This window comes from Myotis yumanensis, unplaced genomic scaffold (genome assembly GCF_028538775.1).
Source record: "Myotis yumanensis isolate MYYU_CA2020_CCGP unplaced genomic scaffold, mMyoYum1.0.hap1 SCAF_5, whole genome shotgun sequence".
In the NCBI taxonomy this organism is placed as follows: domain Eukaryota; kingdom Metazoa; phylum Chordata; class Mammalia; order Chiroptera; family Vespertilionidae; genus Myotis; species Myotis yumanensis.
The window spans coordinates 1,273,863-1,292,436 of record NW_027223756.1 but is presented as its reverse complement, the minus strand read 5'-3'; the positions used below and the strand labels follow the sequence as shown (position 1 = coordinate 1,292,436).

The 18,574-nt window shown below is 57.4% G+C and overlaps 1 protein-coding gene across 1 annotated transcript in view; it reads left to right on the top strand.

Moving 5' to 3' along the window:
- The first annotated feature begins 1,536 nt into the window (after window positions 1-1,536).
- Window positions 1,537-18,574, top strand: part of GNA12 (G protein subunit alpha 12) — a 41,666-nt gene continuing 24,628 nt past the window's right edge. The window contains exon 1 of the mRNA XM_070414293.1: window positions 1,537-1,905. Coding sequence (XP_070270394.1) covers window positions 1,594-1,905 — 312 coding nt within the window. The 5' untranslated portion in view covers window positions 1,537-1,593. The remainder of the gene's footprint in view (window positions 1,906-18,574) is intronic.

The following is an 18,574-nucleotide window of genomic DNA, read 5'->3' as shown; positions in this document are numbered from 1 at the left end:
AACCTTCTGGCCCTTTAAATGCAGTTCCTCATGTTGTGACCCAACCAGAAAATTATTTTCGTTGCTACTTCCTAACTGTCATGTTGCTACTGTTAGGAATCGTCATGTAAATATCTGATATGCAGGGTGGTCTTAGGCGACCCCTGTGAAAGGGTCGTTCCACCACCAAACGGGTCGCGACCCACAGGTTGAGAACCGCTGGTCTATGAAGTCTCTGTCCTGCGCCCGTCCTGGGGCAGAGCTTCTATTCAGTCTGGCACTGCCCGACGGGGATCGATTTGTGCTCAAACTCTTAAAATGCTGGATACGCCGCAGTTTATCTTTTTAACAGCCCCAGGCTCCCAAATCCGGCCAGCCGCCTGGAGGTGAAGAGGCGCTGCGTTTCTCAGGAGCTGGACTCACACGAAGACTCCGTAAGATGGGCCAACGCTTAGCAGGAGCGAACTTGGATCCCGGCACCGTGCTCCGGGTTGTGCAAGTTCATGTCCTGTTTATCGCTTCAAGCCATGCGAGGTAGTTGCTATCATCCAGTTGGTTGAGTGTCGACCAGCCAAGAGGTCGCTGGTTCAATTCCCCCGCAGGGCACGTGCCGGGTTGCAGGGCCTGGTCCCAGGCAGGGGGTGTGCAGGGGGCAGCCCATCAGTGATGTTTCTCTCATCATTGATGTTTCTGTCTCTCCCTCCCTCTCTCTCTAAAAAAATCAATCACAACATAAACTCAAAACAAAACAGGTGGGGGAGGAGGAGGGGCTGCTGAAGAGGTTATTCGACTGGTCAACTGGCACCGGGTCCCGTGCAGGTTCCAGCTCTGACCCAGCAGCGCCAGGCCCCGCGCTCCGTCACTGCGGTGATTCTGGTGGTTCCCAGCTCCGGGGAAGCAGCCAGAGCCCAGGCCGCTCTCAAAGGGCGCATTTGTCTGAAATGTACAGCCCATCCCCCTCCCCGTTCCTGGAAGGAAAATGGTTTAGGAACAGCTGCCTCCCTAAACACAGGTCTAGCGGCGGGTGAACCTCTCATCGGCATTCCCCAGCTTTCGGGCAACACGGAGCGCAAAGCGCAAAGCCCCAGGTCTCACAGGTTGGTCCCATCTGGGAATCCAGGGCGACTTTTTGTACACCTGGCACTTCTGGTCCCGCCCCCTTTCGCAAAACCCCCAATCCCAGACACTTTCGCCGTGATTGACGTGATCCCGGAGCAATTATAATTGGTCATGGCGGACGGCCACTCCGCCTCCCCGACGACCCCGCCTCCCTTTCATTCTGAAAGAAAGAACCTCAGCCCGAGCGTCCAATGAAAAGCGCCTCCACCCCCAAGGTCCCGCCTCTTTCGGCTCCGACCACGCCCCAAAAGCCGCAGGGATGCCCGCCTTTCGGCGTGACGCTGACCAATCGGAGGGCGCGTTCGTCCGTATGGGAGGCAGCCGGACCAATCCCCAGGCCCCGGGCCGCGTCGCCCCGCCCCTCCGCCGGGGCCAAGCGGCGGGCGAGAGCGGGCCTCCGGGCGGCGGCGGCGGCGGCGGACGCGGCCTGAGGGAGCGGCCGGCTGCCGCGCGGGGCTCGCCTCGCCCGCAGCGGGGTCCATGGCCTGAGCGGCCATGTCCGGCGTGGTGCGGACCCTCAGCCGCTGCCTGCTGCCGGCCGAGGCCGGCGGGGGCCGCGAGCGCAGGGCGGGCGGCAGCGGGGCCCGCGACGCGGAGCGCGAGGCGCGGCGGCGCAGCCGGGACATCGACGCGGGACTGGCCCGCGAGCGGCGCGCCGTGCGGCGCCTGGTCAAGATCCTGCTGCTGGGCGCGGGCGAGAGCGGCAAGTCCACCTTCCTCAAGCAGATGCGCATCATCCACGGCCGCGAGTTCGACCAGAAGGCGCTGCTCGAGTTCCGCGACACCATCTTCGACAACATCCTCAAGGTGCGTGCGTCGCCGCGCCCCCGCACACCTGCGCCCAGGTGCGCCCAGGTGCGCCCAGGTGCGCCCAGGTGTGCCCAGTGCGCGCAGGTGCGGCCGCGGAGCACCGCCGGGACCCCCGCCGCCCCGGGCCGCCCCCAGGCGCGGGCACCGCCCCCTGCCTGCGGCCACGTGCCCCCCGCTGTGGGGAGCGGGCCAAGGATGCGCGCCCCGTGTGCCCGGCCGTGGCGGCCTTCGCTCCCGCCCTGCCCTCGTAGGGGCCTGGGCGCGGTGGGAGCGGGAGGCCGGCCAGCGTCGGGGGCCGGCGGGGCGGGATCTCGGAGGTGGGGAGGCCCCCGGACCCGGCCGAGGGCCCGTCCCTCTGCGATGGCAGCGGCGCGGTGCCAGGTCCAGCCGGGGAGCCTGCCCTGCCCTCCCGGTGAGCGTGGACAAGCGCCGGGAACGCGGGGGGAACGGGCCGAAGCCTCGGGTTCCGAGTGTTTATCCAGAAAAGGTCAGCCGTGTACCTGGGAGGACAGGGGGCGCCTCACCAGCGATTGGCGGGCCAGCGTCCACCTGGGCCCCTGCCGCCCTGCGGGGTGCCGGTGGGTGAGACCGAGCTTAAGCGCATGTCTCCCCGCATCAGCCGGGAACCCATGACCCCTCGCCTCTCGGGTACCAGCCTGTTCCCACCCCCTCTGCGCGCACCTAGTTGCTTTGTTTGTTTGCGTCCGGATACAATCGCCTCCCTTTAATACACGTCTTAGGTGCCGTGGGTCTCCAGGTTCTCCTCTGTCCCTTGCTCCGATTTTACTCCTTACAATTTATTGGGGAAAAAACAAAAAACCTATAGATGGACAGAGTCTGGTCCTGGTGTCTCCCTAGCCTGTGTGTGCGGGGTCTGGGGGACCCGCCCTGGATGCCCCTGGATACCCCTTTCCCTTATTTCAGGTCCTTATCTCCCCTGCCCATCCCTTCACCGCCCTCCCCAGGCCTGGTGGTGGGAACCAAATTACAGGTTGAGGAGGGTTGTCTGGAAGCCGAGGCCTGGAGGCAAGGTTTGTGTGCCCGAGGGACTTAAAGTTAGACCGGGCGTAGCTCCCTTTCCTCCGGCACGTTTTCCCTCCTCACCCCCAGGAAGCTCTGGCCTTGGCCTGCTAGGGCCCTCCTTGCCGGGGCCTGGGTGCTGGGATCCTGGGACCCTGGGCTGCCAGCATCCAGGCCCGCATCCGGAGTCCCGCGCCCGCATTCCCACGTGATGCGTCTGTTACTGAAATATTTCACTGTCGTAGAAATAGCCCTTTTAGGATCAGGGAGAGAGCGACCGGAGTGATAAAACCGCCCCTTCCCTCCTCACCTCTTTCCAAAGCCCCTCGTGAGTCAGCGGGCCCAGCCCTCCGAGGCGGGTGCCCGGGGCGATTCCGGGACCGCTGTGTGTTTGAAATTCCCCTCGTCCTCTGGGGTAAAGTGCACTTGATTGTCTTTCTGTGTCCCCGGCCAGCGATGCTTTCTGCTGCTTTTCTGGCCTCCAAGCCGGGCACAAAGATCCGGCCGACTGTCTCCTCGTTTCTTTCAACTCGAGAGGCAGAGAAGATATTTTGGAAAACACAGAATCTTCGTCTGGATCAGTGTGGAAATGTGTTTTAGGAAGCTCAGTCTTAAGCTTTTCCCGATGCACAGAAACATGAGCCTCACTGGCTTAGCAACAGACACGGGATTGTTGAACCAACTCCCAGTTTCCTTCCCACGATTTTCACTAATTGCAGTTCCTAGTGTGAAGCTCACTTCAGTAGCTCAGTTAGGACAGATCCCTCAGGGAAGAGGCTTGGGGTGGCTTCACCGGGGGACAGTGGAATGACGCTGTTCAGAACAGTATTTGTGCTGTTTGTAAAGCGCTAGCTGTGCGCCATGCTCATCGCCAGGCCCTCACACCCGCATTCACCTCCCATGGCGCTTCCGATGGCTCCGTGCCATTTAGCCAGGAGAATTCGGAGATCGGGGGTTAAATTCAAGGTCAGTTACCTAATTTGTAGGAGGTAGAGCTGGGAACCTGGTCTTTTTTTTTTTTTTTTTTACTTTTAATTTTGAGATAATCACAGAGTCCTATGCAGTTGTAAGAAATAATACAGACATCATGTCCCCTCCACCTAGTCACCTCCGTGGAATTATCTTGCGAAACTGCAGTGCAGCGTTACAGCCGGGATGTTGACGTGGGGAAAGGTACAGAACATTCCATCACCTTAAGGCTGCCTCATGTTGCCTCTTATAGCCACTCCCTGCCCTGGCACTGACCTGTCTGCTCTCGATTGTATACTTCTGCCACTTCAAGGATATTATATACGCAAGACAGGCAAAGTGCTTTTGGAATTGGCTTTTAGCACTCAGCTTAACTCCCTGGGGATTCAACCACGTAGTTTCATGTGTCAATCACCAGTCGTTTCTGCCTTTTGATTGCTGATCAGCATCCGTGGTGTGGATTTACCACCGTGCACCGTTTACCTGTTGGGGAACATCTGGGTCCTTTCCCGTTTCTGTCTCGTATGAGCAAATCTATGAACACTTCTGTACATGTTTTGGTATGTGCATCAGTTTTCGTGTATCCGGGATAAAATTGGTCAGTTGTATGGTAGCTGCATGTTCAGTTTTGTTTTTTAGTTTTTTTGTGATTTTCTTTTTCCTTTTATTTATTTATTTATTTATTTTATTTTTTATATATATTTTATTGATTTTTTACAGAGAGGAAGGGAGAGAGATAGAGAGTTAGAAACATCAATGAGAGAGAAACATCGATCAGCTGCCTCCTGCACATCTCCTACTGGGGATGTGCCCGCAACCCAGGCACATGCCCTTGACCGGAATCGAACCCGGGACCTTTCAGTCCGCAGGCTGATGCTCTATCCACTGAGCCAAACTGGTTTCGGCTATTTATTTATTTTTTTGTTAGTCCTCACCCAAGGATATTTTTCCATTGATTTTTTTTTTAATATTTTTTTATTGATTTTAAAGAGGAAGGGAGAGGGAGATGGGCTGCCTCCTGCATACCCCCTACTGAGGATCAAGTCCACAACCCGGGCATGTGCTCTGACTGGGAATCAAAAATCAAAACCTTGACCTCCTGGTTCATAGGTCAGCACTCACCCACCGAGCCACACCGGCGGGGCTGCATGTTCAGCTTTGTGAGGACGCTGTCTGCAAAGTGGTCGCACCGTTTTACACCCTCACCAGCCCTGGGGGAGTGAGCCGGCTTCTCCGCACTCCCGCCGGCACTTGGCGGCGTCGCCTCTTCAGCCCAGGCGTCCGTAGGTGTGAGTGCCACCGCGCTGCTGTGGGTCGCAGTGTTGAACGCCTTTCCGTGAGCTCGGTGCCACCCGGCACAGATGCGTGGTTTGCAAGTATTTTCTCCCGGTCTGTCTGCAGTGGTTCTCAACCTTCTGGCCCTTTAAATACAGTTCCTCATGTTGTGACTCAACCATAAAATTATTTTCGTTGCTACTTCATAACTAATGTTGCTACTGTTAGGAATCGTCATGTAAATATCTGATATGCAGGATGTATTTTCATTATTACAAATTGAACATCATTAAAGCATAGTGATGAATCACAAAAACAATATGTAATTATATGTGTGTTTTCCGATGGTCTTAGGCGACCCCTGTGAAAGGATCGTTCGACCCCCAAAGGGGTCGCGACCCACAGCTTGAGAACCGCTAGTTTAGAAGGTCATCTCTGACCGGCATTTTGGGATTGTCAGCCTGTGCATCCTGCCTGTGTTTTGTTACATTTGTACTAAAGCATTTCATTTCCTTTGGAGCCGTTTTAAAGGATACTGTGCTTTTATTTTCCATTTCCAAATGCTCCTCGTTAGTACAGCAACGGGACTGATTTTTGTGTCTCAGTCTTGTGTCCGGTGACCGTGTGGAATAAACTTATTGGTTCCAGGGCTTTCCCGTACATTCCTTGGGATTTTGTAGATATATCAGCGTGTTATCTGCAGATAGGGACATTCTCATTTATTCTTGCCCCACGGGTATGCCTTCTGGTTCTTCTTGCCTTAGTGCAGCACTAGGACTTGTCGTGTTATGTTGAACTGAGTGGTGAGAGTGGCCTTAGCTTCTGTTCCTTTCCTTTTCATTTTTGTCCGTCTTCCTAGAAGTTTATCAGATTTCTTGATTTTCTCCCCCTGAGGATCCAGCTTTTTATTTCATTGGTTCTTCTTTATGTTTTTTTTCTATTTTTAAAAAATATTTATTTTATTGATTTCAGAGAGGAAGGGAGAGGGAAATAGAAACATCAGTGATGACAAAATCATTGATTGGCTGCCTCCTGCACGCCCCCTACTGGGGATCGAGCCTGCAATCCGGGCATGTGCCCTTGGCCGGAGTCGAACCTGGGACCCTTCGGTCCACAGGCGGACGCTCTATCCACTGAGCCAAACCAGCTAGGGCATTTTCTATTTTCAATTGCACTTATTGCTACTCTATCATTTCCTTCCTTCTACGTCCTTTGGGTTTATTTTGCTGTTTTTTCCCCGAGTTTCTTGAGGTGGAGACTGGCGTGTTTACTTGAGACATTTCCTCTCTTCTGCTGTAAGCGTTCCTAGTTCTGTAACTTCCCGCCCGGCACCGCGTTCGCCTGCCCACATGTGTCTGTGCGCGGTATTTCCATTTTTATTTAGATCCACGTGCGTTTTGATTGCTTTTGCGATGTCTTCTCTGACCCGCAGATTACTCAGAGGCGCGTCGGTGTTTCTGAGAGGTTATGGGCTCTCCCGCCGCCTTTGTTACTGAGTCCTCTGACTCCATTATGGCCAGAGCACTCTGTGTGGTTTCGTTTCCTTTAAATTTGTCAGGGTCTGAATATGGACTGTATTCTGTGCGCCGTGTCTGGGAACGGCCCATGGGAACTGGAGAAGGTGGTTATGCGGGGCAGTGAGGTCCTGTTGGTTGACGGGGTGTTTTCCTGTGGCCTCGATGCCCGAGGGTTGGCAGCTGCTGAGAGTGCCGTGCCCAAGTGCCCAAGTGTCCGCCCTCCACGCAGCCACTGCCGACCGAAAGCCTTACCGATGGCATGACAGTCCGCTCGCACGTATTGTGTATGTTATATGTATTACCCACTGCATCCTTACAACAACGTGAGCTAGAGGAAAGCGCGTGTTAAGAAAGTCACAAGGAAGAGAAGGCACATTGGCAGCACCTATTGGAAAAAATCCGAACGTTAAGTGGCTCCGGCGGTTCAAGGCCGTGTTGCTCAAGGGCCGCCGGTATGACGGTGGGTTTGTCGGTTTTCCCCTTTAGCTCAGTGCTGGCCTCGAGGAGGCTGAGCCGCTGTTGTGTGGTGTGTAAATATTCAGATTACGTCTTCTGGGGGACTGACCCCTCTGTCATTAGCGATTTCCTCCTTGTCTCTGGCAGTGTTCTCTGCTCTGACATCTGTCTGTCTGAGCGCGGCCACGTTTCTGCCCTGAGTGCTGTCGGGGCATATGTTTTCCATCCGTGTACTCGTAACCGACCTGCTGAGTCCTGCGAATTGAGTTGCATAGTCAGCGTGTTGTTGCATCGTATCATCTTTATCTACTCTGTTCATACCTGTCAATTAGTTTGTATATTTAGACCATTTACGTTTAAGGTGAAGTAACTGTTAATACGTTGGGGCATAAGTCTCATTTTATTGTTGTTATTTTTTGATCCTCACCTGAGGATATTTTTCCCATTGATTTTTAGAGAGAGTGGAAGGGAGGGGGAGGGTCAGAGAAACATCAATGTAAGAGAGACACATCAACTGGGTGACACCCACACGTGTTCCGACCGGGGCTAGGGATGGGTTGAGCCTGCAACCGAGGTATGTGCCCTTGACAGGAATCGAACCCTCGATCCTTCAATCAGCCGGCCGGTGCTCTAACCACTGAGCTACTGGCGAGGGCTCATTTTATTATTTTTTTATTTCTTACCTTCCTGTGGGTTATTTTTTTATTTTTAATCCTCACCCAACGATATTTTCTCCATTAATTTTTAGAGAGAGTGGAAGGGAGGGAGGGGGGAAAGAGAGAGAGACACATTGACCAACCGCCCCCTGGCTGGGAATCGAACCCGAGACCCTTCGGTCTAAGGGCTGACACTCCAACCACTGAGCCACCGGCCAGGGCCTCCCTGTGGGTTATGGAAAGGTGTCTCAGGATTCTGTCTTTGATGATTAGTTGTCACGTGTGTCAGGCACAGCTCTGCCTCGTTTCGTGGCGGTGGCTCTAGGTTTACTATACACACATCTAGAGCAGCGGTTCTCAACCTGTGGGTCGCGACCCCTTTGGCGGTCGAATGACCCTTTCACGGGGGTCGCCTAAGACCATCCTGCAGATCAGATATTTACATGACGATTCCTAACAGTAGCAACATGACAGTGATGAAGCAGCAACGAAAATAATTTTATGGTTGGGTCACAACATGAGGAACTGTATTTAAAGGGCCAGAAGGTTGAGACCCACTGAAGCTGGTCCCGTGCTGGAACCTGTGTTACAGCTTGAAGTGAAGTGTGGACACTCTACTCCCACTCAGCTGCCTTTGCCCTCCACACCGTTCAAGCTTAAATGTCCTACGTGTTGTTATTATTCTTGGGACGTCGCATCCTTGGCTTGACTGCAGCCCTCAGAGGGGGTTTCACACCCACCAAGGGCAGGCCCGTCTGCGCCTGGGCCCCCCACGGCCGCTCTGAGCGTGTCCCTTCCCGGCGCCCGCGCCTGTCCCTCTCCCTGTGGGAGCCTCTGCCGCCTTCTCTGCGTTCTCAGTGGGGTTTGCTCCCAGGCCTCTCGCTCTGCTTCGCCCCAACATCTGTGCCCCCGCCCCTGGAGGGCATCCTCGCCTGCGGTGGGACCCATAGCGACACCTCTCCTGCCCACCGTGTCCTCTTGCTCAGTGGCTGGCATTTCAGGGGCGAGGGGGAGGGGGAGGGGGAGGGGGAGTCTGGGCGGGACCGGAAGTCTCCCTCCCGGGCCTGGGATTCCAGGACCAGGCCCTTCCCTCGGCAGCGGCAGCGGGGCCTGAGTGGGAGCGTGTCGGCCCCGCGTCATCTCCTCCAGGCCCCGCCACGGGTCATGGGAGTCTGCGCGTCGCGTTGACTTCCTGTAAATACTCCCTGTCCTGCGTTTTGTTTTCCTAACCTTAGAGGTGACCGTCTCTCCCTCCCGGTGGACGTGGCGGCTCAGCGATGGTGCGGGCGCTGTGAGCCGAGGCCCAGCAGCCAGGCTCCCCCTCGGGCCCCTCCCTCGCTGCGCGGACGGAGCCTCTTTAACACTGAATTTCACAGCCGCTGGGATAAATGACACGTTCGCTGTGTTAGCTGCTTCAGGTCCTCCGTTACAGCCTGGAGGTCACAGTGTCATGCACGTGGTTGCTGGGTGTCCCTTTCACCGCCCGTGTGCCCCCCCCCCCCCCCCGAGTATCCACGGTTTAGGAACCTGGCGAAGGAGTGGTTCTCAACCTTCCTGATGCCGTGGCCCTTTAATACAGTTCCTCATGCTGTGGTGACCCAGCCATAAAATTCTTTTTGTTGTTACTTCATAACTGTACTGTTGCTACTGTTGTGAATCGTCATGTAAATATCTGATATGCAGGATGTATTTTCAGGGGTCGAGACCCACAGATTGAGAACCGCTGGACTAGAGCATTAAAATGAGCGTCTCCTGTTGGCGCTGGAACGGAGAACCACCTTGACAGACTTTTCTGACATGGACCCAGGACCCTCTGCCAGTGCTGGGGGCCCTACAGTGCGCGCTGAGTCCCTGCCCCGGGCATGCTGGCAGCGGAGGAGACGGGCGCCCGGTGCTGGTGCCCAGTCGGGTGTGTGCGGGGCTCAGTGGCTGCAGAGGCGCTCGGAGAGCAGGAGGCGCCTGGCCGGGCACCTGGAAGGGCCTGTCGGGGCGTGTGCCGCACCGGCCCTTGAAGCCCACGGGGCTTGGCAGGCGGAGGAGACACAGGGCCCGTCTCCGCCTTCTCCGCCCAGCATCTGTGTGGTCAGGCAGGGGGTGCTGATTGCAGGAGGTTCTAGACGAGAATGAGTGGAAGAGCTGGATGGAACTTTCTAGTGCCCAGGGTCATGACACGTGCTTGCTGCAGACCCGTGGTCTCAGTACTCACACTGGAAGCCACGACTTCCCCTAGAAACACACATGCACTCATGTAGTGGTGGGCGCCTTCCCCTAGAAAACACACGTGTACACATGTAGTGGCGGGTGCCTTCCCCTAGATAACACACGTGCACCATGTAGTGGTGGGCGCCTTCCCCTAGAAAACACACGTGTACACATGTAGTGGCGGGTGCCTTCCCCTAGAAAACTCACGTGTATGCATATAGCAGCGGGCAACTTCCCCTAGAAAACACACGTGCACACATGTAGTGGCGGGCGCCTTCCCCTAGATAACACAGGTGTACGCATATAGCAGCAGGTGCCTTCCCCTAGATAACACACATGTGTACGCATATAGCAGCAGGTGCCTTCCCCTAGATAACACACGTGTATGCATATAGCAGCAGGTGCCTTCCCCTAGATAACACACGTGTATGCATATAGCAGCGGGCGCCTTCCCCTAGATAACACACGTGCACCATGTAGCGGCGGGCGGACAGCCTGCGGCTGAGGGACGGCTCAGGAGTGTCTGCCGTGGACCGGCTGCGCCTGTGCTGGGCTTTGCGAGCTGGTCTCCTCCTCCTCCTCAGGACGGTGCGGGCTGTGTTTTCTTTGCTGCGGCGGCGGGACTTCGGAGGAAGCTGCGCTGCTGCTCTGCTAAGCTCGTGACCCGCCCGCGGCCGCTGCCCGGGTTCTGGAGCAGCCCCGTCTCCGGGCCGCAGTGGGTTTGTGGGACGGGGTGCCCGTGTGCCCTGGCCCCGGGAGAGCGCCCGGGGTGGGGTGCCTGCTGGCAAATCGCATTTCAGTGGCAGGTCCACTGTTACTGCCGGGCACACGGGCTGGTCTCTCAGGCATGCAAACCCAACCCTGGCCATCGGCTAACACCCCAGAGAGGCCCGCTGGCTGTTTGGGGTTCAGAGCACATGCCGTTTGGTCCCCAGCTTTCGGAATCGGCCTCAGCGGACAGGTTGCCTTCCCGCCGACTGTCCGCTGAGGTTGGAACCTGCTGGCTGGACGCCGGACAGTGCTGTGTGGAGGCTCGGGGCCGGGTTCTGCAATGACACAGCTGAGTGTCGCATGGGTCTCCCCGGTTTGGGATTTGGTGGAACGAGGACGGACATAGGCTTACCTGGAGAGGTAGTTATGGGGCGGCCTCCAACCCCAGAGGCCCGCGCTGTACAACCACCTGCGCGTAGCCTGCACCACCTGGAGGCCGTGGCGGCCCAAGACAGGCCGTGTCAGGCCGTGGCCGTGTCCTTTGCAGGTAAACAAAGCGCCAGAGGCATCTGCGTCCCTGCTGGTGGGCGGGGCGCGGCGCAGCGCCACTGCCTGCCCTGGAGCGGGAGCCGCTGGGGGTCGCCGGCTGCGGCTGCTCCGCGCCTGGGGTTCTGGGCAGGAAGACACGGTGTCTCACACGGGCTCGATGCTCACGCAGGCCCAGGCGCTCGGTCCAGGGCAGGGGTGGGAACCCTTATTCTGCCAGGGGCCATTGCCTGTTTGAAATGTCATTCAAGGGCCATACAAAATTACCAACTTGAAAACGAGCCGGCTGTCTTTGGTCGAACACTGAGTTACCTCGCCCCTCGTGCCTTGGCAGGGCCTGGCCAAATGATTTTGAGGCCTAGATGGCCCGCGGGCCGGACGTCCCCCGCCCCTGGTCCTGGGAATGGAAAGCTTCGTTAGAGAGGCCACGCCCATCGCCCGGTGGACTGAGTCGCTCGGAACTTGTGCTGTGAGTGCAGCGAACCAGGACAGGACCGGGACAGTGTGGCTGTGGGAGTTCTCGCAGGTGCACAGAGGGCAGCAGATGCCACAGGTAGAGAACGTTCCGGGCCCGCTCTCAGAAGGGGCAGAGGCCTGGGACAGCCCCTCTCTCTGAGCTGGGCATCTGTGTGACAGTCTGAACCTTGGCACCAGCCTGGTCAGCCGCCCTGTGCCATCAGCTGGGCAGCCAGACCTCCCTGGTGTGGGCCAGGTCTCAGGTCACCTGTCCACTTAGACAGCCGAGCGGACACTCAGCCAAGGGGACACGGAGACTCAGAACCTGTGTCCTCAGCGTTAGCGCTGTGGGGACCTCGGAGGGGGTGTCCGGTGGCTGGCACGGTGGCTTCCCCTGCGCCCAAGTGCCTGTGCGGACCGGCCAGCAGAGCTCCCAGCGGGTGAGGCCGTGGGAAGCCCGCGCCGGCGTGCGGGGCAGGGCCTCTGCGCTGCCCTGTGCGTGAGCTGAGTGGAGGGTGCACAGCGCTGGGCCCTCCTGTCCTCCTGCCCATCTGCCCATGGGCTACTATGGGGATGGGAGACACGGGAGGGGACAGGCGCCGGAAGGTCACTGTGAAGTCCCTGGGGGGACAGGAGCCTGTGCACAGGATGTGTGACCGTCACCTGGGCTAGAGCTGCTGGCCACGTCCTGGGGCCGCCGGTGACTCAGGCTGCCGGGAACCCATGACAGGCAGCCCGTGCTCAGCGCTGGGCAGTGAGGCAGGCATGGCCGAGCACTTCCGGGTGCAGAGTGGCTTCATTTTCAAGGTACTTGTGTTCGTCTTTGTAGACAAGATGTGTGCTACAAGCAGAAGACCTGACACTTGCCGAGACGGGAAGGGAGGGAGTCCCTCAGTCCCTGCTCCCTGCTGGGTCCCTGTGGGTGAAGGAGAGGCCGCTCCCCAGGCGCGGCCGTGCGAGTTTCCAGCACTGTGTGCAGGGCTTTTATGTCTGTTTTATTTAGAGAGAGGGGGAGGGGGAGGGGAGAGAGAGAAGCATCGGTGTGAGAGCAGAACAGCGGCCAGCGGCCTCCTGCACCCCAACACCGGGATCGAACCTGCAGCCCCGCATGTGCCCTGACGGGATCGAGCCAGCACCTGTTAGTGCTCGGGACGACGCCCAACCGACTGAGCCCCCGGCAGGCCGAGCAGGGTTGCCCACAGGCACACAGGGGGTGCCAGACTACTCCTGTTTGATGGGCATCCAGGTGTTTTCTCGGACGCAAAGCCCCACAATTGCAGTGTCATGTGCTGCTGCTCTCGCCGGGGGGGAGGGACGTGTCTTCCTGGGATCGCGATGACCGGCTGAGGCTGAGGCAGGCTGTGACCTGTGGAAGGGGAGGGTGGGGGAGCTCCCGAGAGGCCAGTGGAACTGAGACAGAAACTGCCATTTACTTCCTCCCGACGCTTACCTGACGGACTGCAGAGTGAGGAGCTGTTTAAGCCGCATTCCAGATCCCCCGGGACATGCGGCCAAAGCAGGCGTCTCATCGGGTCAGCATCGCAGGAAGCCCGGCCAGCAAGCACTGTGTGGGCGCGCGTGCTGTGTGCGCACATGTGTGTGTGTGCGTGTGCGTGTGCATGCTGTGAGTGTGTGTGTGTGTGTGTGAGAGAGAGCGCTGTGTGCGTGCTGTGTGTGCGCGCTCAGTGTGCATGCATGCTGTGTGTGTGCGTGCACATGCGTGTGTGTGAGAGTGCTGTGTGTGTGAGCTCAGTGTGCATGCATGCTGTGGGTGTGCGCATGTGTGAGTGTGTGTGTGTGCTGTGTGTGTGCAGGCTGTGAGTGTGTGAGAGAGAGTGCTGTGTGCGTGCTGTGTGTGTGTGCGTGCTGTGTGTGTGTGTGTGAGCTCGGTGTGCATGCATGCTGTGAGTGTGCACGTGTGTGCATGTGTGAGTGTGCGTGCGTGCTGTGAGTGTGTGAGAGAGAGAGTGCTGTGTGCGTGCTGTGAGTGTGTGAGCTCGGTGTGCATGCATGCTGTGGGTGTGCGCATGTGTGAGTGTGTGTGTGTGCTGTGTGTGTGCAGGCTGTGAGTGTGTGAGAGAGAGTGCTGTGTGCGTGCTGTGTGTGTGCGCTTAGTGTGCATGCATGCTGTGAGTGTGCGCATGTGTGAGTGTGTGTGTGCTGTGTGTGTGCGTGCACATGCGTGTGTGTGAGAGTGCTGTGTGTGTGAGCTCAGTGTGCATGCATGCTGTGGGTGTGCGCATGTGTGAGTGTGTGTGTGTGCTGTGTGTGTGCAGGCTGTGAGTGTGTGAGAGAGTGCTGTGTGCGTGCTGTGTGTGTGCGCTCAGTGTGCATGCATGCTGTGAGTGTGCGCATGTGTGAGTGTGTGTGTGCTGTGTGTGTGCGTGCACATGCGTGTGTGTGAGAGTGCTGTGTGTGTGAACTCAGTGTGCATGCATGCTGTGAGTGTGTGAGAGAGAGCGCTGTGTGCGTGCTGTGTGTGTGAACTCAGTGTGCATGCATGCTGTGAGTGTGCACGTGTGTGCATGTGTGAGTGTGTGAGAGAGAGAGTGCTGTGTGCGTGCTGTGAGTGTGTGTGTGCTCGGTGTGCATGCATGCTGTGAGTGCCACCTGCTAGAAGGAGCAGCACCTGCCTTCCATATGGGGCTCTGCGGTGTTGGCAGCACCTTATCTGCTATTTACTGGGTTCTCATGAACCCCTCGGGTCAGGTGGGGGCCAGGTGGTGGCAGGGCCTTCAGGCCTCTGGCCTCATTGGTCCACAGGAGGCGTTTCAGCCTCACCTTCCCTCGCCTGGCTCCCAGGGGGTGAGCGGCAGGACCACGGAGTTTGGGAGGAGGAGTGAGCACGAGGGATTCAGCCTCTTGGTCTGTCCCAGGAGCCGCCTGCCCCCAGGGAGCGTGCCTGCTGTGTCCAGGTGCCCTGAGCTGGGGTGCCCACCGGTGTCTGTCCAGCTGGGCCAGCGAGCCTCGATCACCCCCTCTCCCCTCTGCAGCCAGTGTTATAAGCTCAGTCTGGGGATGGATGTGTGTGTGTGTGTGTGCTGTAAATACTCTCACATGGGAATAGAAAACCTCCCAGAAGCAGTCAGGGGCGGAGCACCAGTGCACAGAGGGTGAACCGTGTGAAATTCTCATATGTGACCCTGTTGACCCACAAAAACACAGTTTCTTATGGTCCAACCTCTTCGCTCAGAGACAGGTCACTCAGGGCGAAAGAAGAGGGTCCCCAGCTGCCCCGGCCCACCGCGCACAGCGACGGCTTCGCCATGCGCTTGCAGGTTAGAGCCCCATGCACAGGATTCTCTCGTGCGACTTTGTCCGGCAGGAGTTGTGACACGGGTCTGGTTCATCTCCTCAGGCTTGTCTCTTAAAAAATGGGCGTCTCCTCTGTCCAGGTTGCCCAGTGGTTAGAGCGTCAGCCCTCGGACTGAAGGGTGTCGGGTTCAATTCCAGTCAAGGGCGTGTACCTCGGCTGCAGGCTGATCCCCGCCTCATCAATGTGTCTCTCTCACATCGATGTTTCGCGCTCTCTCTCTCTCTCTTTCTCTCTCCCTCCCTCTCCCCCTCTCTCCCACTCTCTAAAAATCCATGGGAAAAAAAATATCCTTGGGTGAGGAATAACAAATTAAAAAATAATAACAACAAATGGGAGTCTTGCTTGGGTGGTCACAGGTTCCCGGGCATCTATAGTTTTTCCTGACCTGGGGCGTCAGAAGGGGACTTGGGAACTGAACTCAGTGTGGTCATTCTCCCACGTGAGCAGAACCACGGAAACCCCCGTGGGACACGGTGCCACGCGCGGGGAGAAGCACACACTCACGCAGTGCGGGACGGCCGCGGCCCGGGCCCGGCTGGAAGCGTCTGTGTACCCTCCCCTGGGGGAGAGCAGGACACCGCGTGCCCTTCTGAGGAGCAGGGCGGGTGTGTCTCGTTCTAAATGCGTCCTCTGCCCTGGGCGTTCCTTCGCGGCTGCCTGGCGACCGTGCCGTGACGGCGTGAGACCCTGGGAGTGGATTTCGTGATCAGCAGCGATTACTTAAGCCCCTCTCCCTACGTGCACTCCTCTGACGTCACCGGGCGTGTTCATTGGGAACTGTAGGCGCTTTAACTTAATTTGTGGTTTGAATCTTGCTTCGGGGTTTTGTGATCTGAATATTTTTAGGATGCGTAAACATTTGCTGAGGAGGCCACAGCGTCTTCAGCATGTTCTTTAATTGGAAACTGGTCTTGTTTCTGAATTCTTGGTAACTTCAAGGAAGAGCCCAAGTGCCCAAGCTCCCTCTCCTGTGCCCGCTGCAGCGGCCCACTTCCCCCCTCTCTCGTCTCATTCGTGGTTTTATTTTTACTTATATTTTTAAAATATATTTTTATTGGTTTCAGAGAGGAAGGGAGAGGGAGAGAGGTAGAAACATCACTGACCAGAGAATCATGGATCCGCTGCTTCCTGCACGCCCCCTACTGGGGATCGAGCCTGCAACCCCGGCACGTGCCCTTGACCATGACCTTCTGGTTCTTAGATCTACACTCAACCACTGAGCCACGCCGGCTGGGCTCTCACTTGTGTTTTTATTTATTTTTTTTATTTTTTTTAAGGATCTTGTTTAGATAGTGCTTTATTTGGGAATGGCTGCAGCATTCTGTTACTTTTTTTTTCTTTATTGATTAAGGTATTACATATGTGTCCTTATCCCTCATTGCCCCCCACCCCCTCGCTCGTGTTTTTAAATGGCCTCCTTAAAAATAAGCGATTGGGGAAAAGGAAAATGTTCCAGTGTGTTTTGAAGTAGATGAAAAGACTTACATCTTGAATTAAGTCTTCTAAAAAAGAGCTTTGCCCCATGTTTTAATAGTTAATTAGCAATATATTGTAATAAATATACATAGTCATTTTTCTTGCATATTGCTTTTGTAAATTTATACTCGGGTGATTGTTTCTTTAATTATGGCTTTTATTCCCAAATTGTTTTGATATTGAGCCTGCGCTTTAACGTATTTTATGTAAATGACGTGACCCCAGAGGACGTCACTTACACTCAGCCAGACACCCAGTGAGCGGGAGCGTGCGTGGTGCTGGCGTGAGCCGGCGGCTCCTGGCACAGACCCTCCCCCTCCGACGGCAGCCAGAACGCCAGTGCCGATCGGTGATTCCGGGGCGTGTGGCACCCCAGCCGGTCAAGTACGAGAGGAAAGACATTAGGTGTAGCCCCCACAGCCAACGCGAGAGACGACCCAGCATGTCACCGAGAGGTGACTGGGATGAGAGCCGGTCTCGGGAGGGGCTGGATACCAAGTGTGAGCGGGTGTGAAAGCCTTTCCCGGGCACCGAGGAGAGACGCCAGGAACAGGCGCAATTGAGTATCAGACATCCATCAGTGGTGCCGGCTGGTGTGGCCCAGTGGTTGTCAGCCCATGGCTCCCGGTCAGGGCACCTGCCGGCTCCATCCCCAGTGGGGCGTGCAGAAGGCAGCTAGCTGATGATGGTCCTCTCCCTCCTCTGAAAAACCAATGAGAACATTTTTTAAAAAGCGTAAGTAAACGTGGGGGCAGGACAGTGACCGTCGGCAGGCGGAGTGAGCAGCGAGGCCACAGCTCCGTTCTGAGCGCGTGGTTCACCCTGGAGGAGACCTGCAGGCGCCCGTCCCTCGGGGGTCACGGCCTGTCCTCTCCGTCCAGCTGTGAGCGGAGCGCCCGCTCGGTGTTTACAGAAGCTTTCGGAAGCTCTGTCTCCTCGGGTCATGCACGTCCAGCCGACCGGAGTGCGGGCCCCTGTGAGTGCGGGCCCCTGTGAGCTGCGCCCCTTCGCCGGGCTGGTGGAGGGGTGGTTCCCGTTCATGGGGAACGTGGGCTCCCAGCGCAGTGTGTGCTTCTCAGCGGCAGAGGTTTCCTGTGAGCTGACCAAGCCCAAAGGAGCAGGGCCACCTCCCTGGGTTCGTGTGTCTTCTCTGTCGTGCCCCCTTCCTGCTCCCTCCCAGCACTCCCCCCGACCTCAGCTCGGAGCCGTGTCCTCGGCACACTCTGTCCTCAGTGAGACTTCCTGAGATAAGCAGCCTTTTTATAGCAGCAGCTCCTCTCGCCTCTGTGTCCCTGTCGCCGGGGAACTGCGTGGCACATGAGGGGGAGGCCGCAGTGGGCCGGCGTTGGCCCTTCCAGCAAAGCGCGGTGCGTGGGGGGTGGTTGCTGCAATGCAGGAGGAGCCGGGCGAGGTGACGTCTCAGGGCCGCAGTGGAGGCTGGCGCTGTGCTGCTGGAAGATGGAGGCTTCTCACCTCTGCCCCACCTGGGGTCCAGGGAGTGCGCGGGCGCCCCAGGGCGCACAGTGGGGCCTTTGGTAGAGGCACAGACCCTGGGCGGGGGAGGGGTTTGTCTGCCGCCTTCGCAGGTCACTGTGTTTCATCTCCCCTGGGGCTGGAGAAGGGCTCCTGAGATCTGAGATTGGAGGTGAGGCTCCCCCAGCCACAGGGCACTGCGGTGCTGCGCAGACTGGAGCGGTCCGGTGACACCTGGCCCGTGAGACCCAGAAACTGCCAAAGGAGAGCGTCCCGGAGCAACGCCAGGAGCAGGGGAGACGCACAGGTTCCAGTGAGACGCGTGCCCACAGGCTGGGAGCGGAGTGAGTGCGGCTGACGCCCGTGAGCTGGTGTGGGCAGGGCTCGGTGTTGGGGATCTTGGTCCCGGCACCACATTTGACTCGGTCCCCGCCCTGAATGTCAGCCCTGGCTTCGTGCCGGGAGCCTCAGGCCGGGCCTGGTTCCGGCATGCGGTGGGCATCCAGCATTGGTTGGACGTGTGAATAAATACGTTCAGGGGAAATGTCTGGAAGAACAAATGTAACATTAACGATCTCCTAAACCAAGCGTTT